Source organism: Sus scrofa, chromosome 12 (assembly GCF_054392235.1).
Source record: "Sus scrofa isolate SSC_HxYL_T2T_F1_AM1 chromosome 12, Sscrofa_HxYL_maternal_Yorkshire_Landrace_v2.0, whole genome shotgun sequence".
Classification (NCBI taxonomy): domain Eukaryota; kingdom Metazoa; phylum Chordata; class Mammalia; order Artiodactyla; family Suidae; genus Sus; species Sus scrofa.
This window is the reverse complement of record NC_139394.1, coordinates 5219322-5247083: the sequence shown is the minus strand read 5'-3', so window position 1 is coordinate 5247083 and position 27762 is coordinate 5219322. Positions and strand designations below refer to the sequence as shown.

Genomic DNA, 27762 nt, shown 5'->3' with positions numbered 1-27762 from the left:
CTTACCTTGGTTCCAAAGTTCAGCCCGAGCAGGAGCACAGACGCCAGGCAGCGGGGCCAGCCTCCAGGCCTGCCTCCCCCATGGAAGGCGGGGCCGGTGCCAGAGAAGCCTCGGCACGGGATGCAGTGCGGGATCCGACGCGAGAACAGGAAGTTGGGAGCAGGCAGACCCCTTGCAGGCCCACCAGCCCTGGGGGCCTGGGGTCTGGGCTGCACTGCGGCCTCTTCGCTCTGGTGTAACACGCAGCCCTCTGCAGCGCCCTCGCTGAACAGCTCGGCCTGTGGCCTAATTCCCAGGCGACCAGGGTCTGCCATCCACCTGCCGCGGCCCCTCCCTCTCACCAGCGCTAGAGAAGACTCACAGCCCCTAAACGTTTATTTATAGCTCTGCTCAGGGAGCAGCGGTGGACCTCGGCCCCCGGGTGGGCTCCTCCATCCCCTCCCCAGGAGGCACGTCCATCTGCATCTCCAGTGCTGCCGGCAGGTTTGCCATGTCGCTGGGGCTGGGCAGGTGGCCCGCGCTGGGCTGGGAGAGGTTCCCCCCTGAGGAGACTGGTCTTTCTTGCTGCTGACGGGAAGGAGCTGCAGGACAAGAGGGGCCGAGAGGGCTCGGGATCACTCCCACGCCCCCCAGGGCCCCACCCCAGCTTGCCTGAGGCCCAGAGGTGTCCAGAGCAGCCCCTTGAGCTGGGGCCGGCCGGGCAGCGAGCTGGACAGTGGGCAGGGGTGAGCCTTCCCAGGCGCCCCTAAGCGAAGCTCCTTTATAATCTGAGTTAAAAATAAGCCCTCGTCGGGGCCAAGAGCCTACCTCGTTGGTAATGTTCCCTCTATTAAAGCAGGGACAGTTCAGGCACGATTCCCACAAGCAGGTGCAAGAATTTCCCCTAAGAACGCCCTCCCTTTTGCTCCTGCTTCTGTAATGTTTTAAGTGCCCTCGGCATAGACGGTGGAGTGCTGAGGAGAAAAAAGCTCAGTACCTCCAAGAAAAGAGTGCTGAGAGCCAGAGCCACACACCTTACCCTTGGTCACCAGGGCTGGCTCCGGGGCCAGAGAGCTTTGGCTTTGAACTCCAGCTCTGCTGCTTCCTAGCTGTGTGACTCTGGGCAGTGTTCTCAGCTGTAGGTGGGAACGAATGATGGTCCCTCCCTTTTAGCGCGTGAGAATTAAAACTGGCTCACAGGTGTGAAGCCTCTCAACAGCACCCGGCTGGTGAGGGGCCCTCAGTAGAGCCCAGGGGCATGGCCACACCACGGTTGGCTTCCGCTTCCTCCAGGCACTCATTGAAGGCGGGAGCTGAAAGGGGCGGTGAGGAGCCCCCAGGGCTGGGCTCGTCACCTGGGCAGGGGACGAGGGGGGTCCTGACCTTCCTGCCGGCATCTGCAAAGCACTGTGGGTACCTAACTTCTTATGGGAAGAAAGTCAGCGTCTTTCCTAGATTGTCAAGGGGGGGGCCTAACTCTAGGCAGCCCTGATCCCGCACCCCTGTATTGATGAGGTGGCTGGTCTGGAAAAGGGGGAGACGTGCTCGGAGTCATGTGGAAGAGATCCAGCCTCATGGCTCCAGGCCAGTGTCCCTCTCTGGCTCCCAGGTCTGGCCAAACCCCAGGGGAGCCCATAGTCCCCTGACTCTCAGGCAGGATTTAGATGCTCAGGGGAGAGCAGGGGTCCCAGGAGGGTCTCCCAGGCCTGGGGGCCTGGCTGGAGGAGAGGGGTGCAGGTGGGCCGGGGAAGGACTCGGGCTTGGAGCCAGCGTGGGCTGCAGCCCTGCCCCTGCTTCCCGTCCTGAGAAATGGGGGCAGGCACCGTGTCTGCCCCACAGACCCGCGCACGGCGAGCTCAGTCAGGGCTCTCTGCTCCCCGCATTCCACCACTCAGCTCCCAGGCCCTCCCTCTCGCCAGGAAATGAAGGTATGTGCCAGCCCTGGGTGGGAAAGGGGCCAGGCGGGCGAGGAGGAGAGGCGGGGGCAGTGTCGAGACCACCCAGAAGGGCCCTCCCGCCAGAGGGAGCTACCTGAGTTGTGGCCCGCCAGCATCCGCGCGCTCTGGGGCCGGGAGAGTCGCTGGCCACTGTCGCTGAGGGACGGCGGCTGGTGTGCGTGGGGCCGCAACTGCTTGGGCTTGGGCTTTAAAATCCCCAAGTCTGATGGGAGACAGTGGCGGGAAGGGTCAGAGACAGGGACTGGGAGCGAGTGGGAGCTCTGGGGGGACCCGTGGGGACGGGGCGAGGGCTGCTGGTCACCGCCAGCCGCAGCTGGCCTCCCCGGGTCTGAATTCCTGGACGGCCCCTCGGACGGACGCGCGTCACTCACTCCCAGGTCTGTCTGTCCGTCCGCCCATCCAGCCACTCACTGGGACAGGCCCCTGCCCGCATCGGCCCGGGGCCTGGGGCCCGGTGCGCTCTGACCCGGGTTTGTGGTTCGGGGCGGGGGCGGGGCAGGGAGGCAATTGGAAATGTGCACGCGTGGCTCTAAGTGGCGGTGGGACGTGACAGACCGCACGCCTCAGGACGGCTGCCCAGAGGAGGACGTTCCGGGGACAGGAGAGTCACTAAGTGCTCGAGGGCTCAGGAGAAAAAGGGGTCGGACTTGGCCGTGGTGTTGCAGCAGGAAAACTGGGGCGGCCTGCAGGTGAAGGTTGGCTAGAAAAGATGGGGCCACCGCGACATCCCCGCTAACGGGCCGAGACTGGGAGCGGCAAACATTGACCCCGGGGGCTTCGGGGACCTGAACATTTGGAGTCAGGGAGGTGGAGGAGGAAGGCGGAGCTGCCTGGGCCTCCAGGAGCAGGGCAGACCTGTGGGACCCAAGCCAAGCCCGAGGGGCCTCTGGGCCACCTGGACACTCACTGTCTCTGCTCAGGATGCCTGGCAGCCTCGTATCCATGCGTCCCTTGTAAATATGTCCGTCCAGGCCCAGGATATCCACCTCGTTGTGCTGCGCAGGGGGGGCGGGTCCCATGACCACCGGGCACCCAGGGCTTCCCAGGCCTGCCTCCTGGGAGCCCTCGAGGGGGCTCCGGGCGGCCCCAGGGCCCAGGGACGGGGAAGGGGGCCCGAGGTGGAGGCGGATGCCCAGGTGGGCGGGTGGCCGGCATGCACCCTCCTTCCCAGGAGAGGCTTTTACAGGGTCTGATTAAGAGACGGCCCCAAGGCCGAGGGCCGCGGAGGGGACTTCTGGTGGGTGTTCCAGAGCGACCTCAGGCCCCTCCCTCGTGGCTCCCAGGCAGCGCCCCACCTTCATGGCAATCTGGATCTCCTCGGTGGGGCACAGGCCCTGCGACGGGTGCTGCAGGCGGCTGCGGCGGTAGGGGTAGGTGAGGGTGTGGCTGCCCCCGCAGCGCCGGGGCACCGTCGAGTAGGTGTAGTCGGCCGTCTCCGGCACCCTGTGGCGAAGGTAGCAGAGTCACAGGAGCAGGTGTGGCCTGGGACACACCTGTGGTGGGGTCGGGCTCGGCGGTGGGGAATAGAGGGGTGGGGGCGGGGCAGCACTCGCAGGGGTCTCGGGGCCACAGCTGGACCAAGGAAAGGCCAGGGGTGAGAGAGTGGGGTGGCCCCCTGGCCCGGCCACCCTGAAGGGGACACGGACACACACACACACACACACACACACACACACACACACACGCCCAGTGGGCAGACGCGGAGCCCTCCCGCGGCCCAGCCTGGCCGCCCACCGTTTATAGCAGGGGGAGCTCAGGCACTGGGCCTGCAGCAGCTCGCGGATCATTTGGCTGCTGGCCTTGACCGAGCCCCCGAAGTGGATCTGCACCTTCTCGATGTCCATCAGCATCTTGGAGTGCATGCTGCGCAGGCGCCCCACGCTCCGTTCCGTCTTCGCCAGGTCGCCCCGGGGGAAGGCGGCGCTGCCCAGCTTCAGGCTGCGGGGCGTGGGCCCAGCGGAGGGGTGAGCCCACACCCCCCCACCCTCCCCTTGAAACAGGACCCTGTGTGGGCAGGACCCCTTTACAAACCTGAGGGACCAGGGCCAGACCTGCCCAGGAAGGTCTGGGCAGGGAACGAGCAGGGGAGCCGGATGGACAGAAGCCCAGCTCTGCCAGCTGCCACTGGTGGGGGAGCTGGGGCCAGGCCCCCCCTCCCTGCCCTGCCGCCCTGGCACCCCTAGAGCTCTAAGTGCAGTTTGGAAACCACCCTTTCCACTGAAGCCCCAACCTTAGGAGGTGGAGAGGCTGCGGGGAGGAGGGCAGGAGCCCCAGGGAGAATGAAACACGCCCCTGCCTGTCACCCCCCCACGAGAGTCAGCCCCTCCTATCCTCCCAAGCACAGGGGAGGGGGGTTCTCAGAGGCAGGGTCCCACCAGGACACCCAGCAGGGCCCCAAAGGCGGGTGTGACTAGGCCCGTGCTCTCGTCTGATGCTCTGGCCCCAGGGAGCGCCAGGAGCCCCTTCAGACAGCACCCTAGCAGCACCCCCACTCCCCACCCCAGCCGGGGGAGCCCCCAGTCTCACCCTCCAGAGCCACCCTGCACAGGACTCCGCTGCCCATACCTGCGGCTCTGCTGCCGGACCTGCTCCAGTTCGAAAACCATGTAGGGGCGGATGGACCGGTGCCCAGGCAGGCCTGGGCTCACAGGAGTCACAGGGATGACTCTGGGCAGGGACAGACAGGCAGGGGCGGGGTGTGAGAAACCCCATCATCCAAACCCACCGCCCACTCCCCACCCGCCCCCTGCCCGAGGAGCCTCTCTGCCCGGGCCTGGGCTGAAGATGAGGCATAGGAGCAGCCCAGGGGTAGGCAGTGGACCCGCGAGAGGATAGGACAGGAGACGGAGGCAGGCAGGGAACAGGGGAGAGGAAGCCCTGCTGTGCCTGCCCCCGTTATGGCTGGGGTCACTCACTGTCCAGTCACAGGAGTCTCCAGGGGGCGGTCACATGAGAGGCAGTGGAAATGAGCCAAGAGCTGCCTGGGAAGAATGGGATACACCTGGAGGGGGAGTGCTGTGCCCAGAGGGTACCAAACGGGAGAGATGGAGAGCCCGGGGACTTGGCTCTCTGCAGGCCAGGCAGGCTGGACGCTCAGTGTTCAGGGTGGCAGGACACAGGCCACCAGAGCCAGAACTGGGCCCTGCTCCTGGGGCACTCACAGCTCCAGGATGTGCCCACTTCTGGCACACATCCAGCACCCACCTACACTAACCCCAAGCCAGGAGGGGTGCCCTGCGTAAGCCTCGGGCGCCCCCTGGCGGCCATGCATGGAAATCTTGGGACTCAAGCTGCCCTGCGCCCCACTCAGCTCCGGGGGCCTTGGATCCGCTTCCACCCCTCGCGCTCTCAGCGGTAATGCGGACTGGCCTGAGCTAGGAGAGTTGTTCTGGCTCTAAAACTCTCGCTCCTACTCTGCGATGGTCTCGGCTAGGAGCGCGCTGCTCCTCTGGGAACCCTCCAGCCAAAGCCCGGCCGCCCTCACCTCCGCATGGCGGCGGCCTCGTCCGCCTGGTAGAGGGGGGAGCGCTCTTTGAGCTGCTGTCGCAAGGATTTCCACCGATCCTCCAGGGACTGCCTCACGGGGTCCAGCTCCAGGCGGTCCAGCTGTGGGCGGGGCCGGGGGACCCGGTGAGCATCCAGGAAGCAGGTGGGGGCTGCGGCGCCCGGAGAAGGGGGTGCTGTCTCCGCCCCGGGGCCCCTGGAGCCTCCTTCTGCCCCTGACCTTGTTGTCCATCTGTACCAGGAGCTTGTCCAGCATCTTCTGCCAGTCCTGCTCCTGCCCGCTCATCTTAGCCACCAGCTCCTGCATCATGTGGTTCAGCTGCTCCGTGGTGGCGTCAAACTGGACTCGGCTCACTTTGCCCGCCAGGGCGCTCTTGTCGGCTTTCTGCCCAGAGAGAGAGGACGAGGCCCCAGGATGGGAGAGCGCCCGCTGGATGGAGGGGCCCCACTCCCTGCGGTGTCAACCCTTTTCCCTGAACCTACCCCGCCCCCTCGGCCTCCCCTCCCCAGCCGCGCTTTCGGGATGCGGGCCTGGCCTTACCACGTCAATCTCCATCTCCAGGTGTTCCCGGTTGGCCTTTTCCTTCTCCAGCTTCTCCAGTCCCTGGTACAACAGCTGGGAGGCCGAGGGCGCAGAGGATGAGGAGCAAGGACCCGGGGCTGTGCCTCGGCCCCCCCGCCGCCCCGCCCCCCCTCACATCAATGTCCTTCTGCTTCTGCCGATGATCCTCGATGAGGCTGCTGGTGGTGACGTTGAGCTTCTCGCAGTCGCCCTGCACCTGCAGGATAGCGCCCTGGATGTGGCCCAGCAGCTCTTCGTCCTGCGGCAGAAAGACAAAGTCAGGCTCCTCCAGACACCCCTGGGGGTACTGCCGTCCCTGGAAGCGGGCTCTTGAAGCATCACCCAGCAGATAGGACAACTTTGGACCCCGGTCTGGCTCTGCTCTGGTTGCCGCCAACTGCCACCTCCCCATGGACTAGCCTCGAGGGGACCCAGCCCACCGGTGGTCTTGATGCCTGGGAGTGGTGAGCTGCCTGGGGCCCTGTAGGCTTTGGGTGTGGGCACCAGCTCCCCCACCTGCCCTGAGCTGAACCTGAACTCTGGGGTCGAAGAAGCTGGCCTCAGGGACTTGTGGCACTTCCGGCCCCTCCAGCAGGCCTGCCCTTTAGAGGGGATAGGCATGGGAGCTAGAAGACCTGGAACCCTAAAGCCATGGCACGGCTCCACCCCCCACCAGCGGTGCTGTCCCCACCCCTGGAGCCTGCTCTGCCCCCTGGTTCCCTGGCCCCAGAGCCAGCTCTGTGGCTGCCCTTGCTGTGACCTGATGGAAAGACCAGGGACTTCTTTCTTTCCATCAGGGTGCCACAGGGCCCTGAAAAGAGCCATGGACAAGTGGCCCCTAGGCCCCAGCATCCCCCTGACCCGGGGGCTTCCGAGAGCGGCTCCCGTCACCATGGTATCACCTGGCTCTGCAGCTTGGCCTTCTTGGAGGGCCGGGAAGCGGCCAGGTTGCTGACCATGTCCTGGAGCTGCTCGTAGCGCTGCACCAGCATGCTGACCTGATGGCTCAGGTCCAGGCTGCAGGCCGGGCAGGTGGCCTCAGGGTCCAGCTCCCCGGGCGTCAGGGCTGTCAGGGTCTTCTGGGGGGCCACGCTTATGCTCATGGACAGCAGCTTGGAGGACGAGGCCAGCATGTTCTCGATGATTGTCCTGAGCTTGTCCAACTGGGCACGGGCGAGAGGGCAGGGGCGGGGCAGTGAGCGAGGCCCAGCCACACTCGCTGCGTCTATGCTGTCACTGCCAGCGTGTGCTTGCTGCCCTTGGCCTGCTGTGATCCAGGCAGTCGTTCCAGCCTCAGTGTCTCGCAGGGCATGCGGCACGCAGGAGGTACCATTAAATGGTAACCAGAGTTCCCAGGGAGGGTAGCACTGATGCTGATAAAGCCCTCACAGGACGGAGGGTCTCCAGCCAGCCCGCTGGTGCAGGGTGAGAACATGGCTCCTCTAGCTAAATCCTGGAGTGGTGATGTCTGTTAGTCAGTCAACAAACACTTCGAGGACCCTGATGACACCCAGGCCCTGCTCCTCAGGTCTGGGGACATGAGGGTGGGCTCACACATGCTCTGTCTGTCCCCATCTGGCAGGCAACTAACTATAGGAGAATATGATTTTCTTTTTTTTTTTTTTTGTCTTTTGGTCTTTTGTCTTTTTGTTGTTGTTGTTGTTATTGTTGCTATTTCTTGGGCCGCTCCCGCGGCATATGGAGGTTCCCAGGCTAGGGGTCGAATCAGAGCTGCAGCCACCGGCCTATGCCAGAGCCACAGCAACGCGGGATCCGAGCCGCGTCTGCAACCTACACCACAGCTCACGGCAACGCCGGATCGTTAACCCACTGAGCAAGGGCAGGGACCGAACCCGCAACCTCATGGTTCCTAGTCGGATTCGTTAACCACTGCGCCACGACGGGAACTCCTGATTTTCTTACACCATATACAAAACTAAACTCAAAGTGGATTAGAAGCCTAAATATAAGCCAGAAATGAAAAAACTCCTAGAGGAAAACATAGGCAGAGCACGCTTCGCTGTAAATCACAGCGATATTTTTTTTTGGATCTGTCTCCTAAGTCAAAGGAGACAAAAGCAAAAATTAAAAAAGAGACCTAATTAAACTTAGAAGCGTTTGCACAGCAGAGAAAATCACGCAGAGAAAGAGAAGAGTAGGAGCTACAGCTGCCGGCCTACTCCACGGCCTCGGCCACACCCGATCCGAGCTGCGTCCGCAGCTCACAGCCTTGCTGGATGCTTAACCCGCTACGTGGGGCCAGGGATCGAACCCGAGTCCTCGAGTCCTCATGGATACTAGTCGGGTTCATTACTGCTGAGCCACAGTGAGAATTTTTGTATTTACTTTCCTTTTTTCTTTGCTTTTTAGGGCCACACCGCAGCATATGGAGGTTCCCAGGCTAGGGGTCAAAATGGAGCTACAGAAGCCGGCCTGCCCCACAGCTACAGCACCAGGGGATCCGAGCCACATCTGTGACCTACACCACAGCTCACGGCAACGCTGGATCCTTAATCCTCTTAGCAAGGCCAGGGATTGAACCCGAAACCTCGTGGTTCCTCGTCGGATTCGTTTCCACTGCATTGCGATGGGAACTCCTCTGTATTTACCCTCAACCAAGCTCCCTTTTGCTTGAGCCCAGCAAGCCTCTTGCCACTGGAAGAGCCCGCACTCCTGGGAAGGGTCAGGAGGCCGGGCCTGAAGCAGGGAGGGGAATATACGCTCTCACAGGTGTGGCCCCAGGGAGCCCTGGAGGCCGCTAAGCTCAGGGATGAGCTTTGGGATGGCAAGTGACCCTCGCACACACTGTCCACTGCTGCCCTACTGGGGACAATCAGCTCCTGGTCACGAAATGGAACATGTCACTGATCCTGCACACCTGCGAGGGGGACCAGAGTGGGGCCTTCAGCACACGGGGTCGGGGCTCCTGGTACAAGGCCCCTGGGCCCCGTGCCTTTGCCCATCTGATCCCCCTGCCGGCACTCAGAGGGCTCTTCCTCCTCCGGATACCCCCCGGGAACATTCGGGGGCAACTGAGAATAGCAACTTTCAAGAAGCAAAGGCAGGGAGTTCCCAGGTGATCTAGTGGTTAGGGCTCAGCACTTTAACCACTGTGGCCTGGGTTCAATCCCTGGTCGGGAACTTAGGTCCTACATCAAGCCACCACCGCACCACGCAGCCAAAAAAAAAAAAAAAAGATGCAAACGCAGACACTATCCAGGGAGTGAAAAGATAAGGCACAGAACGGGAGAGAGTATTTGCAAATTACATATCAGAGAAGAATCTGGGGAGTTCCCTTGTGGCTCAGTGGGTTAAGGATCCAGCGTTGTCACGGCTATGGCATGGGTTTGATCCCTGGCCAGGGAAATTCTGCATGCCATGGGCAGGGTCAAAAAAGGGAAAAATAAAATAAAACAGGCTGGTCTGTCTGCAGCCAACCCCAAGAAGGGCCCTGGTCTCTGCGGCTGAGGAGTGTGGAGTCCTCACCTGATCCTGGAGGTAGAGGGAGGCTTCGGAGACCGAATGTTCCAGGCTGATCTTGCCCCGCTCTTGGCTCTCCCTGAGCTCCGCCAGCTCCTTCTCGATGTCGGCCACGGTGACTCTGTGGCACGAGAGAGGTTCCAGCCTCACCACCCGCCTCCAGCAGCCTCTGGCTGGGAGTCCAAGGCCTTGCCTATCCCACAGGTGACGGCCCAGAGTGCTGGCCTGAGAGGCTTCTGGGGGTCAGACCGGAAAAGAGACGGCTCTGAGGGGCCCTAGCAAATGCCCTGAATTCTCCAAGTGGAGACAGTATCTCAGGAGGTTGTTTGTTTTTATTTATTTTTTTTATTTTTTATTTTTTTGTCTTTTTGCCTTTTCTAGGGCCGCTTCCGCGGCATATGGAGGTTCCCAGGCTAGGGGTCCAATTGGAGCTGTAGCTGCTGCCCTACGCCAGAGCCACAGCAACGTGGGATCCAAGCCGCGTCTGCAACCTACACCACAGCTCACGGCAACGCCGGATCCTTAACCCACTGAGCAAGGCCAGGGATCGAACCCACAACCTCATGGTTCCTAGTTGGATTCGTTAACCACTGAGCCACGACGGGAACTCCTGTTTTTAATTTAAACAAATTATTTTTTTGGTCACGCTCGCAGCATGCTAGAAGTTCTGGAGCCAAGGATCGAAGCTGTGATGCAGCAGCAGCAACACCAGATGGAACCTTAACCTGCTGAGCCACCAGGGAACTCCTGAGCTGTTTTAAGGACCTGGGCGACTTCCCCCAGCAACGGGGATTAGCTATGGAAAGGCGGAGAACAGACATGATCTGGATCAAAGACAGTGAACCGAAGGCTTCTGTCTCCTCGTCCGGGAAGGCGTGATGCCAGGAGGGAGGACACAGGGGTTTTACCTGAGGATGCCCAGCTGCAGGCTCAGCGGGCCAGCTTTCACGTCCTTTCCCGTTTCTTGCTCCTGCTCGCCCTCCAGGATCTTGTTCACCCTGTCCAGCTACAAATCCGGTGCGAGAGGAGGGTCAGGCAGGCTTGAGAGCGCTGCTCTCTGAACTGACCTCTGCAGCCTGAGCAAGCCCCTCCCCTGTTCCCTAATCCCTTTTTTTTTTTTTTCTTTTATTTCAGGGCCGTACCCATGGCATATGGAGGGTCCCAGGCTAGGAGTCAAATTGGAGCTGGAGCTGCTGGCAGCCACGGCAACGCAGGATCTGAGCCGTATCTGTGACCTACACTGCAGCTCACAGCCACTCTGGATCTTTAACCCACTGAGCAAGGCTGGGGATCGAACCTGCGTCCTCGTGGATCCGAGTGAGATTTGTTTCCACTGAACAACAATGGGAGCTCTCTGTTCCTGAATCCTAATCCAACCTTCTGACAAAGTGACAAAGCCCAAGCTCCCTTCTTAACACCCCTCTATCCCATGGGGGTAGAGAGCTGGCACTAAGAAGGGCTGAACCCTAAAAAGCAAAAAAAAAAAAAAGGAGTTCCCATTATGGCTCAGCAGTTAACGACCCCGACTAGCATCCATGAGGATCCGGGTTCGGTCCCTGGCCTCCCTCAGTGGGTTAAGGATCCAGCATTGCCGTGAGCTGTGGTGTAGGTCACAGACACAGCTCAGATCACACATTGCTGTGGCTGTGGCGTAGGCTGGCAGCTGCAGCTCTGATTGGATCCCTAGCCTGGGAACCTCCCTATGTCTCAAGTACAACCCTAAAAAGCAAAAAAAAAAAAAAAAAAAAAAGAGAGGAGAGAGAAAGAGAGAGAGGAGAGAGGGGGAGAAGGGGAGAGAGGGGAGCGGGGGTGGGGGGGTGGGGGCTGAAGATCTTGCCATGATCACTGGTCCCAGACAGTCCCACAGCTCCGAGTGATGAAAGCTGCTCAGGCCTCTTGGTTGGTGCAACTGAATCCTTCCTTTTTTTTTTTTTTTTTTTTTTTGATCTTTTTAGGGCTGCACCCATAGCATATGGAGGTTCCCAGGCCAGGGGCTGAATTGGAGCTACAGCTGCCCACCTACACCACAGCTACAGCAACACTGGATCCTTAACCCACTGAGCGAGGCCAGGGATCGAACCCTCACCCTCATGGTTCCTAGTCGGAGTCATTTCCGCTGTGCCACGACAGGAACTGCCCCCTTGTGTTTTGATTCGTTTCCAGTGCCCTGACGGGAACTCCGAACGTCAGATTTTAGGTCTGGGAGATAAACACGGGGACTATAAAGACACTAATCTCCGTGAAAGGGTGGTGCAGAAGCCGCAAACAGAAGCCGCAAGGAGGGTTGTTGGCGCTCAAAGGCAAAGGAGGTGGAGCCTCTCTGACTCACTTTGGCTTTTTCTTGACAAACTTCTTTGGTCAAGGCCTTCAAGGTCTTCACCTGCTCCTGCAGGTCGGCGGGGATGGACTTCCTGACTGCGGAGAAGAGAGACCTTAGAGCCGGAAAGGTCAGATGCCCAGGGGCTCCCGGGCCCGTTTCCAGCCCTCCGCAGCCTCCACCAGGCTTCTCCTGGGGCCGCAGCAAGGGGATGGGAAGACAGGAGGGTCCTTTCAGGGGATGAGTTCAACGCGATTGTTTGCTCCTCACCCCGGCTGCTCCCCAGAGTCTGGCAGAGGCCTAAGAACCCGCCTCCTTCCCTGCTAAGGCTCCTTCACTCCGACTGGCTTAATTCCATCTCTGGGGCCCTGTGGGCTATGGGAGAACCCAGCACGGGGGAAATGCTTTTCGGGGCCCCAGGCAGAGGGCCAGTGGCCGGGAGTTGAGGCCCGGGGGAGAAGAGGAGGCCACCCCTCGAGGACAAGGACGAGCATGGGGACAGCGGCCTCCCCGCCCCGCACACACACCCATCAGCGCCAGCAGGAACTGGAGCTTCTCCAAGTCCGTTTGGCCGGCCTGTTCCTCATCCAGCTCCTTCATGTTTTCCTTAAGCTCCACGTAGAGGCCGACGAGCTCTCCCATCAGACGAAACGTTTCCACTGCCATGGGGAAGCTGGGAGCCAGTTTATCCAGGGAGTCGTGCCGCTCCGTCTGGATATTGCTCCTGTCGGACGAGGCGCGGTGGGAACTGTCAGGCAGGGGTGTGTCCCCGAGAAAGGCGGCCTCGTGGCTTGGGGTGGTCTGAATAGACATGCGAGGGTGGCTTGCATCATACGTTTCATGTGGATCCAAACCCACCTGGAAGAACAGGTCTACACCCGGGTACCCTGGGCCACGAGGGCCAGGATGCCCGAGGTCCTGGGAACCTGGGCTAGACCGTGCCTGGTCGGGCGGCTCTGCAGCTGGGGCCACGTCACCACGCTCTTCCGGTTCGGGTGTTTCCAGAGGCTGTGGATCCTGGCTTGCAGAACCCACGCGGGTGCGCAACGGTGTTGGGCCATGCTGGGCTCCGCCAGGAGGCATCAACCCTTGTTGATAGGCCTCTCGTGGTTCCAGACCCTCCTGGTCTGTACCTCTCAATGCCAAACCTTGACTGGCTAGGAAGGGTGACCCCCAGCCATGCTGATCTCTGCCAGGATATACCACGCCGTGCTGGTGTGGGCTCGGTGATAGGAAACTTGGAGGATCTGCATGGATTGTTGGAAAGCCAGGAAGCTCTGTGACCGGTGGTATCAAGCCTCGATCTGTAGCAGACTGCCGCAACCAACGGTGATCTATTGCAGGTTGAACCAAACCACGCTGATCCGTACCAGGCCGCATGAAACCACGTGGATGGGCACCAGGCTGTACCAGACCAGGTGGAAACAAGCCAGGCATAGACGCACCAGGTTGAAAAAAGCCATGTGGAGCTAAACCAGCTTGCACTAAACCAGGCTGACCCGCACTGCGTTGCACCAAACCAGGCTGAGCCGCACCAGGCTGCACCAAACCAGGCTGAGCTGCACCAGGCTGGACCACGCCCGGCTGAGCTGCACCAGGCTGCATGATGCCAGGCTGAGTTGCACTAGGCTGCACCACGCCAGGCTGAGCTGTACCAGGCTGCACTGAGCCCAGATGATATATTCCAGGCTGTACCAAGCCAGGCTGAGCTGCACCAGGCTGCGCCATGCCAGGCTGAGCTGCACCGGGCTGCACCATGCCAGGCTGATATATTCCAGGCTGGACCAAGCCAGGCTGAGCTGCACCAGGCTGCACCAGGCCAGGCTGAGCTGCACCAGGCTGCACCAAGTCAGGCTGACCTGCACCAGGCTGCACCAGGCCAGGCTGAGCTGCACCAGGCTGGACCAGGCCAGGCTGAGCTGCACCAGGCTGGACCAGGCCAGGCTGAGCTGCACCAGGCTGCACCAGGCCAGGCTGAGCTGCACCAGGCTGGACCAGGCCAGGCTGAGCTGCACCAGGCAGGACCAAGCCCGGCTGAGCTGCACCAGGCTGCACCAAGCCAGGCTGAGCTGCACCAGGCTGGACCAAGCCAGGCTGAGCTGCGCCAGGCTGCACCAAGCCAGGCTGAGCTGCGCCAGGCTGCACCAGGACAGGCTGAGCTGCACCAGGCTGGACCAAGTCAGGCTGAGGTGCACCAGGCTGGACCAAGCCTTGCTGACCTACGCCAAGCTGCACCAAATCGGGCTGAGTTGCACCAGGCAGGACCAAGCCCGGCTGAGCTGCACCAGGCTGGACCAAGTCAGGATGACCTACGCCAGGCTGCACCAGGCCAGGCTGAGATGCACCAGGCTGGACCAAGCCAGGCTGCTCTGTGCCAGGTTGTATGAAGCCAGATGTTCCAAAACCGGGCTGCACAAAACCTTGCGGACCTGCAGCTACGTGTATCAAACCAGCTGATAACAATCTTTGCTGATCCATGGGAAACACTGCAAATCCATACTCATCTATGCCAAGAGGTACTAATCCACGCTCATCCCTGCCAAGTGGTCCAATACCACTCTTGTCCACGCCAGGCTGTCTTATACCACGTTGGTCTGTACCAGGAATTATCACACCGTGCTGAGGTGTGCGAAGTGGAACCACACCAGACTGATCTGAACGAGGTAGTTCCAATCCTTGCTCATCTCTGCTGGGTGCCAAGGGTGGCACCACATCCCTCTGAACCATGTCAGGCAGTACCAATTCCTGCTCATCCATTCCAGGGGGTACCGCTCCAAGCTGACCCACATAGAGGGGTACCACGCCTTGTGCGTAAGTGCTAGGAGTGAGCGAAGCAAGCTGATCTGTGGCTAGTAATCCGAGTCCATATTGATCTGGCCTTGCAAAAATTGGACCCTGGCTAATGTATGCTCCCCTATGCCAGTCTCTGGCCAAGGTGGCTGGGGATAAACCCTGATAAACGGGGCCGAGGTGTGCATCTTGCTCCTCTCTGCGTAGATGTGCTAAGCCGTGCTGCTCTCTAGATGATCTGTGACGATCTGACTCTATTCTGAATTGGGACACTGTGGGGTGATAGGGTTTGGCTGGGCCAGCTTCATCCCAGGCCCTGGAGTGCTGTTCTCTGCCAGGAAACCCAGGAGCAGGGGTACCTCTGCTTCGGTCCCTGCCAGTAACCCCTTCAGAGGGGTATCCTATGCCACTGGTCCCCAAAAAGGTCTTATCTGTGATCAAACCAGTGGCAGACTCCATCGCCTGGTCAAGACTCGGACGCTTGGTGGAGGCTCCGCTTGGAATAATTATATCATTTGACGTCACGGAGGACTGCCCTCTGCGCTTAGGAAGGCCTGTTGATGACTCCGAGACCTGGTGCAAGAGGAAGGAAGAAATCAGTCACTGGAAGTGAAAATCCTCGATATAAGAGTCGGAGGGGGAGTTCCCGTCGTGGCTCAGTGGTTAGCGAATCCGACGAGGAACCATGAGGTTGCGGGTTCGATCCCTGGCCTTGCTCGGTGGGTGAAGGATCCGGCGTTGCCGTGAGCTGGGGTGTGGGTCACAGACGCAGCTCGGTTCCTGCGCTGCTGTGGCTCTGGCGTAGGCCAGCGGCTACAGCTCGATTCGACCTCCAGCCTGGGAACCTCCATGTGCCGCGGGAGGGAAAGAAGTCTGGAGTGTGGAAGAGGACTGAGCGCCCCTGGGAGAAAAACACCCTCCGGTCCCCCCTGAACGAAGCTGGACACAAAGACCGACGCTGACATTCGTGCAGGGTGGTTCTTCAGGTGTCTGAGAAGCTGCACATTCGTAAAGGACATGGTCATATGACGTTTCCCTCATGAAAGACATGCGGAAACCACAAAAGACAACTGAGCGACCTCAACTCTTGCTGAGTCTGCAAATCAAGGACGGGAGTAAAGTATCGAATTCAAGATACAAAGTCAACACCCTAAACCAGCTATCATGGAAAAAATAAAATATAGAGTCTCCCCCATCATTGACCTATTGCTGAGGGTGGAAGGGTTCACGGCAGGGCAAGTAAGCCGCATATTTCAAATGTAAAATAAATAAATAATGACATAAAATGTACGGCACAGGAGTTCTCCTGCGGTGCAGCGAGTTAAGGATCCAGTGTCGTCAACTGAAGCAGCTTGGGTCACTGCTGTGGTGTGGAATCAATCCCTGGCCCAGGACCTTTTGCATGACATGGACGAGGCCAAAAAAAAAAAAAAAAAAAAAAAAAGTGGTGTTCCCATTATGGCTCAGGGGGTTAAGAACCCGAGGTAGTCTCTGTGAGGATGTGGGTTCAATCCCTGGCCTTGCTCAGTGGGTTAAGGATCCAGTATTGCCACAAGCTGTGGTGTAGGTGGCAGATGCGGCTTGGATCCAGTGTGGCTGTGGCTGTGGTGTAGGCCAGCAGCTGCAGCTCCAATTCAACCCCTAGCCTGGGAACTTCCATATGCTGCAGCCATGGCTATAAAAAGAAAGAAAAAAAAAAAAAAAGAGGACACAACAATCCTGAATGTTTATGTACCAAAAAACAGGGCTAAAAATACATAAAGCAAAACCGGACAGAACTGCAAGGCGATATGGACAAATCCACAATTGTCATCAGAGATCTCAACCCTGCTCTCTCAACAGCAGACAGGAATAAGCAGGAAACTGGCAAGTATGTTGTAATCATTTTCAGGAGCTGCCACAAAGTGCCACCACCTGGGTAACTCACACAACAGAAACATGTTCTCTCACAGTTCTGGAGGCTAGAAATCTGAAATTAAACTGTCGATAGGGCTGGTTCCTCCTGGGGCTGGTGAGAGGCTCTGACCCATGCTCTCGCCTAGCTTCTGGTCTCAGGTGGTCCTTGGCTTGTAGCAGCTGTTTCTGTTTAGTTTTGTTTGTCTTTCTAGGACCACACCTGCGGCATATGGAGGTTCCCAGGCTAGGAGTCTAATCGGAGCTGTAGCCACTGGCCTACACCACAGCCACAGCCACGCCAGGTCCAAGCCACGTCTGCGACCTACACCACAGCTCACGGCAACAGCAGGTCCTTAACCCACTGAGCGAGGCCAGGGATCAAACACGAATCCTCACGGATGCTGGTCGGGATCCCCCGGGAGCCACAACGGGAGGTCCCTCCCTGTGTTTTCACATCATCTCCTCCTGTGTGTGTCCCTCTGTCCAAATTTCCCCTTCTTATGAGGACACGGTCCTACCGGATCAGGATCCACCCGAATGACCTCATCCTAATCATCTGCAAAGACTGTTTCCAGATCAGTTTACGTTCACAGGCCTGGGCAGTTACGACGTCAGCATATGTTGAGTAGGGGTGGGGGAGACACAGTTTAACCCGAAGAAGACACATTGTTGGGGTTTTTTTGTTTGTTTTTTTCCTCATATTGTCCTTTTATTTTTTTATTTTTTATTACTCAGATGAATTGATCACATCTGTAGTTGTATAATGATCAAACAATCGGATTTCACAGGATTCACATCCCACAGCCCAGGCACATCCCCCCACCCCCCAAACTGTCTCCTCCAGAGACCATAAGTTTTTCAATGTCTGTGAGTCAGCATCTGTTCTGCAAAGAAGTCCAGTCTGTCCTTTTTTCAGATTCCGCATGTCAGTGAAAGCATTGCATGTTGGTGTCTCATTGTACGGCTGACTTCACTTAGCATGATGGTTTCTAGGTCCATCCATGTTGCAAAAAATGCCGGTATTTTGTTCCTTTTAATGGCTAAGTCATATTCTGCTGTGTATATGGACCACCTCTTCTGGATCCACTCCTCTGTCGATGGACATTTAGGTTGTTTCCATGTCTTGGCTCTTGCAGATAGTGCTGCTGTGAACATTGGAGTCCATGTGTCTTTGCGAGTCGTGGTTTTCTCTGGGTAGATGCCCACGAGTGGGATTGCTGGATCAAATGGTGGTTCTATGTTTAGTTTTCTGAGGACTCTCCATACTGTTTTCCACAGTGGTTGCACCAATTTACAATCCCACCAAGAGTGTGCTAGGGTTCCTTTTTCTCCACACCCTCTCCAGCACTTATTGTCTGTAGACTTTTGGATGATGGCCATTCTGGCTGGTGAAAGGTGGTACCTCATCGTGGTTTTGATTTGCATCTCTCTAATAATGAGTGACGCTGAACATCTTTTCATGTGTTTCTCGGCCATCTGTATGTCTTCTTTGGAGAACTGTCTGTTTAGATCTTCTGCCCATTTTTGGATGGGGTTGTTTGTTTTTTTGGTATGGAGCTGCAGAAGGTGTTTCTAAATTTTGGAGATTAATCCCTTGTCAGCTGATTCACTTGCAAAGATTTTCTCCCACTCTGTGGGTTGTCTTTTTGTGTTGTTTAGGGTTTCCTTTGCTGTGTAGAAACTTTGAAGTTTGATTAGGTCCCAGCAAACACAGTGCTTTTTAAGTGCACAGAAATTTACCAAGACAGACCATATACTGGGCCACAACATATGCATCTATAAATTTATTTATTTATTTAGTCTTTTTGCCTTTTCTAGGGCCGCTTCCCACAGCATATGGAGGTTCCCAGGCTAGGGGTCGAATCAGAGCTGTAGCTGCCAGCCTACACCAGAGCCCACAGCAACACAGGATCCGAGCCTAGTCTGCAAACTACACCACAGCTCACGGCAATGCCGGATCCTTAACCCACTGAACAAGGGCAGGGATCGAACCCGAAACCTCAACCTCATGGATACTAGTCGGATTCGTTAACCGCTGAGCCACGACAGGAACTCCCATTAGTCGAGTTCTTAACACGCTGAGCTACAGTGGAACTCCTAGGAGGGCTCTCTTGATTGGATCAGGGCCACCTGGAATAATTTCCCTTGGATTTATTCAAAATCATTATATTGGCAATCTCATCATGGAGAGACGGCCCACCCCGTCCAAGATTCTGCCCTCACTGGGGGCGGGAATCTTGGCAGTTACCGAAGAGTTCTGCCTGTCTCCTGTGCCCTGGAAAGGCCCTCCTGGACTGAGAATTAGTCACTGCAGACGAAATAAACGAGATAAGGAAACTGAGCCATGGAAAGATTCTGACATTGCCCATGTCAGAAGCCCCCTCTGGAGTTCCCATCCTGGCTCAGTGGTAATGAACCTGACTAGCATCCCCGAAGTTGCAGGTTTGATCCCTGGCCTCGCTCAGCGGGTTGAGCATCCAGCATTGTCGTGAGCTGTGGTGTAGGTCACAGACGTGGCTTGGATCCCACGTTGCTGGGGCTCTGGTGTAAGCCAGCGGCTACAGCTCCAATTCGACCTCTAGCCCGGGAACCTCCATAATGCGGCCTTGAAAAGACAAAAGAAAGAAAAAAGAAAAGAAACCCATTCTCTAGGCAACTTCAGCTCTGATTATTGCCCAGTGTTCAGAAACAAGATTAGGAGATGGCAGAAAAATTCCAGCTCAAGTTGCAAGACGAGGCCATCACTCACGAACTGTCTCAAGAGGGAGAAGAGGACGCTATGGACAAGTGTCCTGTGGCTCTGTCACAAATCGCCACAACTCCGCGGCTCAAAACAACACCAACGTGTTACCGTACCGTTCAGGGGGTCAGAATTCCACAAGCAGTTTCACTGAGCTGAAGTCAAGGCGAAGGCAGGGCTGCTTCGGTTCCTTCTGCGTCCCTGTCTTTTCCCATTGCTGATGGTTGCTGACTTCCTCTTTCTTTGCTTTTTAGGGCCGCGCCTGCGGCATATGGAAGTTCCCAGGCTAGGGGTCGAATCGGAGCCACTGGCCTGAGTCTGCCAGATCCTTAACCCAATGAGCGAGGCCAGGGATGGAAACTTCATCCTCATGGATGCTAGTCAGATGCATTAACTGCTGGGCCGAGACGGGAACTCCCTTCTGCGGGTGTCTGCACACAGCGGTCAAGAATGGCCCGTTGGCCATCAGAACACGCCCTTGGAAGCAAGCGGTCTGTGTCCTTCACACACTCAAGTGTGGGGACAGACGAGCCTCTCCCACCTCGGCTCTGCGCTCCTTTAACAGGCGCTGCTACGGGGAGAGTCGCAGCCTCTCTCCCCACGTCTGGTTCTCCAAACATGAGACCGTATTTCTCTGCGCACATCCCTCCCCACCTCCTGCCCTGGCTCTCTTCCTACTCTCGATTCGGGCAGACGGTGCCTCAGCCGCCCCCGAGACCACTGCTTTCCTGGGGTCTGCGCAGGACTCAACTTGTCAGTGCGTGCTCTCTTGCTTCGCAGAAATTTATATTTCATTCTCATCTGCTGCTGGGGTTGTTCACGATTTTGAGCAGCTGTCGGAACCCTGACACCTCTGGAGAAGGCGCAACGTCCAGAGGTGCTTCTATCGAAGCTTATTTTTAAGCCTTGCGGCTGCCTGGCACCCCAGGGAAATGCATTGCTCACTGAAACGACAATGGCACGTATGTGCAAAGAAAGCTTAAGGAAAACACCCAAAACAATGAAAGCAGAGGCTACCTTTTTCTAGACCATTCTCTCTGTGGCAGGCTCTTTTTCCAACTCTTTTGTCTTTTTAGGGCCACACCTGTGGCATATGCCACAGCAACGCAGGATCCGAGTCTTGTCTTTGACCTACACCACAGCTCGTGGCAACACCAGGTCCTGAACCCACCTCCTCATGGATGCTAGTCGGTTTGTTAACTGCAGAGCCACGACGGGAACTCCTTTCCAACATTTTCTGATGCTGCTTTTCTCTGAAGAACGACTGGAGACTCAGAAAGCAGCTGGGGAGACTAGCAGGCTATCCCTTGTACCCAGAAAATAGTTGGCGCACCCAGATGGCCACTTGGTGGCGCCAAAGGGCTCGCCCTCCTCCTGCTGGGTGTCTGCACATCCATGGGAATCTTTCCAAGTGACCCAGATACACGAAGCCAGGGGAAGAGGAATGTCGAGACCGAAAAGGCAGCCGATCCGTATCCTCTGGGCCATTTGAAAATACCCACCTTATCCAGAGGAAGAAAGCTTAGCTTGGTTGTCCCGTGCCCGGCCCAGGGAAAGACACACACCCGCAGGTACAAGTCACCATCAGCACAAGGCTCCCTTGAGGGGGTTTCATTTGTCCACTAACCGTGCAGGGACTCGTGCGTTTCAGGAAAGACTGTAAAGGACCTTTGAAGAGCTCTGAAAGCAAATCAAAACTACCCTGGGGTACCGTTTTCCGTCTAAACCACGGGCCAAGCTAAAGAGAAGGAGGTACCGACAGACGGTGCTGGCAGGTGACGGAGGAACAAATGCTCACCCATGAGGGGGCGGGGCCCAAGCTGAAACTACACCCACGAAGACAATTTGGCCAAAGCTGGGCAAACTACAAATGCGCATTGGGTTCCTAGGCACTTATCTTAGGGGTACCTTCCCGTGTGTGAATATCATTATTAGAGCACGGCTGAGGACTGAGAAAAAAAACCATTTAAAGCAGCCATAATAGAAAATTGGTGAAACAAATGCAAAATACCCGCATCATGGACTACTGTGCAGTCGTGGAAAGGAAGAGGTTTGGGGACCCCACCCAAGATCACTGGCCAGCCCCTACCCCCACCCCCGCTGTTCACCACTTGCGAGGCCCTCCAGCCGTCGGTAATCGCTTGCTCCAGCTCCTCCCAGGTGACCATAGTGGCTTCTTCCATCGAAGGCATCATACTCAGCTTCCGGCTCACCAGTTCCTGACAGGGTAAACGACAGGCACGCACACACAAACACGCCAAGAACACACAACATACCAGACACACACACACACACACACACACACACACACACCTAGTTTAATCAGAGGCAGCCGTAGCAACAGAACAGAATTAACGGGTTTGGGTGGGTCCTTCCAAAGCCCCCAGGAGACGTCACAGTCCTTCAAGTAACCAAGGAGTCTTGGGTGACTGGTTTCCTGTCCCATGTGAGCCCTGGATGGACCACCGGGTAGGGATGCAAGGAATGTTCCCTCATTCCAGGGGCAGCGGCCCAAGAGGCAGAGGGCCTACATCACCCCACGATAGGGGGATGCAGGCACCTGGCGTGGGAGTCTGGATGGGGGGGCTTCAGGCGACCATCCTCCCCCAACCCCCGCCTTGAGGGCCCTTTCCCACAGCGCTGCCTGATGTTACCAGGAATTTGTCCCGCTCTTTAGTTAGCCTCTCCAGTTCGTCGATCCGCTGCAGGAGGTTCTGGAAAAAGAGTTCAGAGACTGAGGATCAAAGCAGACCACACACACACACACACACACACACACATGTGCACACGCACACGCACACACGCACACGCACAGGCACAAGGAAGAAGAGGAAGGGATGTATGTGGCTCTTAGAGGAACAGAGGGTCGAGAGAAGTCTGGTAAGCCTGGCTTCTGGTTCTTTCTCAGCCAAGAGGAAGGGAAGTGGTGCGTGGTGGGCTGGCACCGGGAGACAGGGAGCCAAGAGCAAGGATGGTGCAGACAGGAGCCTTCCCTGGCCCCAAGATGCGTTTCATACAACCCCCTGGTGAGACGTTCTAGCACTGCAGAAGCAGGCTGACCTTGCCTCTCAAGGACAAAGATGATTGGGTGCTTCAACGGTGTCCCCAGACGTGACACTTTTATTTTTTATTTACTTATTTATATTGCTATTTTAGGGCCACACCCGTGGCACTTAGAGGTTCCCAGGCTAGGGATCCAATCGGAGCTGTGGCTGCTGGCCTACACCACAGCCACGGCAACGCTGGATCCTTAACCCACTGAGCGAGGCCAGGGATCGAATCCACATCAAGGATCCTGGTCGGGTTTGTTAACCGCTGAGCCACGAAGGGACCTCCACGCCACACTTTAGAAAGAAAAATTTCCCAAAGCAAAAATGAGTCCATCTGGGGTCTGGAGGCCTGGGATGAGGTGAGCCGGGGAATCCAGGGGAGCCCCTCCAGGGTTTTGGCGCCTCCCCCTTTAAGCTTTTCTCCTTCCTCTGGTTTCTCTTTGCCTCTCCCTGGGCTTCCTCCTAATTTCTCCTCCTTTTTCCCCAGCTCTAACCCCAGATTCCAGCCTCATCCTATGAGCCGGCCTTGAATTCTAGCATTGCCTAGAATCTTCTGGAATTGACATGCTTCGAGGGCTGTTCACTGGGAAATGCTTATACCGAGGGATTTGTGCTTCTCTCTCCAAGGAACCAAAGATCCAAGTGAGAGTGGTGCTGCCTGCGGGGGGTGGGGGTGCTGTTGGGGGGGCTGGGGTTGGTGACCCATAACCCTCCCCATCACAGCCCCCCTCTTCTCGGCAATAGCTTTGTCTCTCAACACCCACCGCCTTATTTCTTTATTCTAGTTTCAAGGATATCCGTTCAAAGAATATACTGGGAAGTCGTGAGCCCCTCTCTGGGTGGGCTCAGGACGCTCGGATGTCTGACACGTGGTGGTGGGAGAACCCCTGTGTAACCAGCAAGGGAAGGAGGCCGCCCTAGAAGGGGTTACTCAGCTCCCCAAGATGGGGTCCCCGCCGTTCTCACCTCGGGGTGCACCTCAGGGAGCTCCTTTCCCTTTGGCTGGGCTTCCTTCAGGATTTTCACTTCCTCCATGACCTCCTGGAGCAGCTCCAGGATCTGTAAGGCCTGGAAGCCATCCGGCACCTCCCAGCTCCGGCCGCTTTCCCGCAGTGCTTTTTCGGGGCTCGGCTCCAGGGGGCGCCGGAGAGCGGCTTGGCTGGGAGCCTCCGGCCCGGCAGCCCCCCTCGCGCCCGCCTGGCGGACCGCGCCCACTTCCGGGACCGGCTCGCGGTCCTTCCAAACTCTCATCGACTCTCTCAGCGCCTTCTCCTGCGCCAGCAGGTCCATCTCCTTGGCCTCCAGCCACTCCCGGGCTTGCAGCCCGCTGGTCTGGACGGTGACGTGCTGCATGTGCGCCACGATGGCCTGCACCTGGCTCTCCACGGTCTTAAGCTGCCTGCTGAGGTCCTGCACCTGCCCGCTCAGGTCCTTGACCTTGCTCTCCAGCGCCTGCGGCGGCGCTCCGCTCACGCTGCTCCTCCGCCTCTCTTTGGACACGGGCAACTGCGGGGTGCTGCTCGAGGCCCGCGGGGTCTCGAAGGAGCGGCTCTGCTCGGGCAGCTGGGCCTGGTAGTTGATCCGCGCCTCCTGCAGGTTGAGGTTCTTGAGCATGGCCACGATGAGCGTGTGCAGGGCCGTGAAGTTGACGGCGCCCACCTCCGGGGTGCCGATGGCGAGGTCGGCCAGCTCCCGGAGGGAGACCGAGGGGGCCAGCGTCGCGGGCGGCATCGTGCGCCTTCTCTGGCGATCCTGCGCCGCTCACCGCGTCTCTGGGGCCTTTCCGGGCCCCTGCGAGGCCCCGGGGCGCCCGTGCCCCTGGGTCTGAAGCCCGCCCCGAGGACGGAGAGAAAGGCCGCCGGGCTCCCCACTCTTCGCTCCCGGGAAACAGCGCCCGCCTCCCCGTTGGGGTCAGGCCGCCGCCGTCGGATCCCAAGCCTTGGACTGCCCCGCGCTGGCGCCGGCTCACGGACGACAGACGTTTGGAACCGGGGGCGCGGCCCCGTTCGACGCCCGGTTGTGGTGGCACCCCGCGCGCCCGTGGGATTCCGCGGAAGAACGCCCCCCGGCGGGGGCCTGCCTGTACTTGATGCCACTCCAAAGTCACCAGAGGAGCCAGTCCTAGGGGGTCGGGGAAGCCTTGGTCAGACCCCAAGGCACCACCAGTTGCTATTCTTAGTAAACGCTCCCCAAAGAGCGCTGTCCCCGAGGCATTTACATCAGGGAACAGTTCAGGTTGGGGAGGAGGGGGCACGGAGACCTCTTAGGGTTCACCTGGATTCTAGCCATCCCTTTACCTAGAAAACCCCACCATTCCCTCACCCCTGGGGGGCCACAAAGAACCAGGGACCTCATGGCCATTACGTTGAGTGTCTTAGCTGGTCCCATCACAAGTCAGTGGACTTATCTAAGGGATGCAGTCCTGAGACCTTGGCCCCTTGGGGACAGTTCGCTACGGCTCTGCTCAATCAGAAGGGGAGGGAACTGGGCTGAAGACCACTTACCTCTCAGGCAGTTCCAATCAGCCACCAGCTGACCCCGTCTGGCCTCTTTATCTCAACACAGACTCCTGTGGTCAGGGGCCAACATCTCCGCTGGTTATAGGGCACGACTGACGAGACAGGACTAGAGGAATTTGGTGCTCTCAGCAGCTGAGGCTTGATTGCCCCAGAAAACAGGTAGTTTGTTTTCATACTCAGGAAAGCTAAAGAAAACCCAAGACTACATTTTGTGACGAGGTACTATTCTTACTACTTCTCAAATGCAAATACTTTTCAGTTTAGTCTGAAGGTTTCCTTGGAAGCCGTCAGGTCCATCCCCTGCCCCCTCCAAGACAGCAGCTTCCTGGAAATGAGTTCAATGCGATTCCCATGAGGGTAACACCCAAGGATTTTTGTTCACGATTAACTCCCTGAGCCTGACACACAGTAGGCCTTCAGGTGGTTGTTGATATCATAAGAACAAATTCTTTGTAGTCTTTTGTGCACGTAGATGCTTACATATAAAAGGTAAGGCCAGATCACACAGCTGAAGTTAGAGGCTTAGGGCTGAGCATCAGCTGTGCGGCTGAGGTGGGTGAGTTTCAGTGACTTTGCAGAGCAATGTGACAGCCCTGCCACACTAGCTACGGCCAGGACGTCAGGTCCCCAAGCCCTCATGTTCCCACTTTCCTCTCCCTGAGACTTGCCAGTGTGCCAGGCTACACATCAGGACTCACTTAATACCCATGGAAAGAGCACATTCTAATAAGCGCCAATTCTCATCCCAAGAAATCTGTTTTACCAAATGCTTTTGCTAAGTAAGTAGGATTAAGGGAGTTCCCTGGTGGTCCAGTCGTGAGGATCAGCATTCACCACCTGTAGCCTGGGTTCAATCCCTGGTCTGGGAACAGATCCCACATCCAGCTGCCGCAACCCACCAGCAAAAATTTTTGTTAAGTACACTAAAACCTCCCCTCTTAGCTACATAGGAAACATCTAACTGGAGGCATAAATGGAATTTGGGGGTTGAAAGGGCCTTAGCTTTCAATTCCAAACCTCCCTTTCACAACAGAGGACAGAGGCCCAGAAAGCCCTGGCCCTCTGCCCGAACCAGTCTCCCGAGTAACAGTCCTCGGCTCTTTGTCTATGACCACGCTAATCATTTCAGATTTATTAAGTTCTTTCCTCAAAATTCTCCTCGGACTATTCTCAGAAGGCAACGTTCTTTGTGTGCTTGAGAAGGCTCATGTGCTCCAAGTTTTGACGGCGGGCTGGGAGCTTTTCTAGTCATTGGAAAAGGGAGAGAAATGTCCAGGAAACTTCCTTGCAAAGAAATACAACTGTACAAGTCAGCCGACTGCCCTTCACGGGCTCACAGGAGCTAAGAGGACCTCAGGCGGCTCCAGCTCATTTCCAGGCGGACACTCCTCCCGCCCGGGGCATTGGGTCCCGACTCGGACCAGACCGCAAGGTACAGTGCAGTGCACACCACCTGTGCAGCAAGGCCCGCCTGGGGCGTGAGACATGAACTAGAATTACGATCATGTACTTGAAAACGCCGGGCAGAAGGGCCAAGGGCAGCCCGACACGACGCAGCCGACCCAAGTGTCACCTATCACTCGAGAAAAAGCAGCGCTGGGCCTGTTTTTAAAATGGGGCTTTAGATACACTGTTCACCAGGATTTCACCTCCCAGGGTGGGAAGGAAGGGGATGGACGTCCGGGGCCCGGGGCCAGCTGTGGACCCGGGCCACCCCGCAGTCAGCGGGCACCTCTGCAACGTGGAGAAGAGACTCACAAGACAGCAACTTTCTTTTATTTGCAACTTAAGAGCAATGCAGACGCCCGGACACGGGGTGCGGGTCTCTACCCTGACGTCCTCACCAGGGGAAGCGCCGTAAATGCTTCGTCCTTCAATGGCCGCTGGCGAGCGGGTCATCAAAGAAAGATAGGAGTCTCTTCAAAAGACGGGCGTGGAGGTGACCAGCGAGAGGGCAGGTGGAACAGAACCAGTGCCGGGGGCTCGGCGTCCCCAGCCTAGTTCAGCAGCAGCACGCGGGTTCCCGGTGGTGGAAGCAACTAAGGGAGCCTGAGGGAGGCACGGTGTCGGCCTTTCGCGCCCGCTTCCACAGCAGCGAGACGTTCAGATTCGCTACGGGGAAATGTCTAACTTTTAAGGAACAGGATGACCCCGGGGACGGTGAAGGCCATTCACGCATCATCGCTGTCCCCCGCTCTGCGAGCTGAACGCCTCCCACCAACTGGACTTGGCAACGCAAGAGAGACCACGCGCCTCCCCCGAAAGGGAACACCGTGCACAGAGCCGCCGGCCCTGCCGCGCACATGGCTTCCTCGAGCTCCAGGGTCAAGGCCACGGGGAGAGCTAGTCGTCCACGGTGATGTTTCGGAAGAGGTAGGCCATGGACTCGCCGTTGTGGATTCTGCGAATGGCTTCGGACAGGATCAGACTGATGTCCACCGTCTTGATCTTGGGACACTGCAGCTTCTGCACCTCGTGAGGGACAGTATTTGTCACCACCACCTGGTCGTTGCAGCGACGGAAGAGAAACCCTGTTATGGACGTGCCGTGATGGGGCCCCTCAGAAACGCCCACGGGACACTTGGTCCCCACAGACCAGGCGCCAAACCACAGAAGCCTCCCTCCGCCAAGTAGTTTACACAAAGTAAACCAACTCTACCCTGGGGAGAGGGCACACGATTCAAAACATAAGCTTGGGAAGGTCATGGCTGGAGTTCCCATCGTGGCGCAGCAGAAACGAACCGGACTAGGAACCATGAGGTTGCGGGTTCAACCCCCGGCCTCGCTCAGTGGGTTGAGGATCCGGTGTTGCCATGAGCTGTGGTGAAGGTCATGGATGCGGCTCGGACCCCCCATGGCTGTGGCGGAGGCCAGCAGCTGTAACTCTGATTGGACCCCTAACCTGGGAACCTCCACATGCCACAGTGTGGCCCTAAAAAGCAGTTAAGACAAAAAAAAAAAACAAAA

At 57.7% G+C, this 27762-nt stretch overlaps 2 protein-coding genes and 1 long non-coding RNA gene across 5 annotated transcripts in view; 1 reads left to right on the top strand and 2 right to left on the bottom strand.

The window, feature by feature from the left end:
• Positions 1-357: 357 nt before the first annotated feature.
• QRICH2 (glutamine rich 2) lies at positions 358-24266 on the bottom strand. Of its 2 annotated transcripts, none has more exons than XR_014820646.1 (19): positions 23243-24007; positions 21881-21940; positions 21335-21445; positions 12328-15163; positions 11813-11898; positions 10392-10489; positions 9490-9604; positions 6906-7166; positions 6140-6262; positions 5983-6057; positions 5662-5826; positions 5422-5543; positions 4853-4914; positions 4503-4604; positions 3672-3875; positions 3233-3380; positions 2845-2932; positions 2011-2139; positions 358-581 (listed from the first exon to the last, which is right to left on the bottom strand). XR_014820646.1 is itself a non-coding variant. In XM_084983452.1 (19 exons), exons 1-19 carry the CDS (start codon positions 24005-24007, stop codon positions 391-393), a joined length of 5745 nt encoding a protein of 1914 aa, XP_084839578.1. In that variant the 5' UTR covers positions 24008-24266; the 3' UTR covers positions 358-390. The 2 variants fall into 2 exon arrangements, 1 of the variants encoding a protein (XP_084839578.1); XM_084983452.1 differs by having other exon boundaries at positions 4853-4918; positions 23243-24266.
• On the top strand, positions 22032-27762 carry LOC146398005 (uncharacterized). The gene is made up of 2 exons (XR_014820843.1): positions 22032-22106; positions 22764-27762. It is a non-coding gene; the product is annotated as an uncharacterized LOC146398005 (long non-coding RNA).
• PRPSAP1 (phosphoribosyl pyrophosphate synthetase associated protein 1) overlaps positions 26550-27762 on the bottom strand; it is a 30353-nt gene continuing 29140 nt past the window's right edge. For both annotated transcript variants that reach the window (XM_003131174.4, XM_005656921.4), the window contains one exon: positions 26550-27297. In XM_003131174.4, coding sequence (XP_003131222.1) covers positions 27139-27297 — 159 coding nt within the window. In that variant the 3' untranslated portion in view covers positions 26550-27138. The remainder of the gene's footprint in view (positions 27298-27762) is intronic.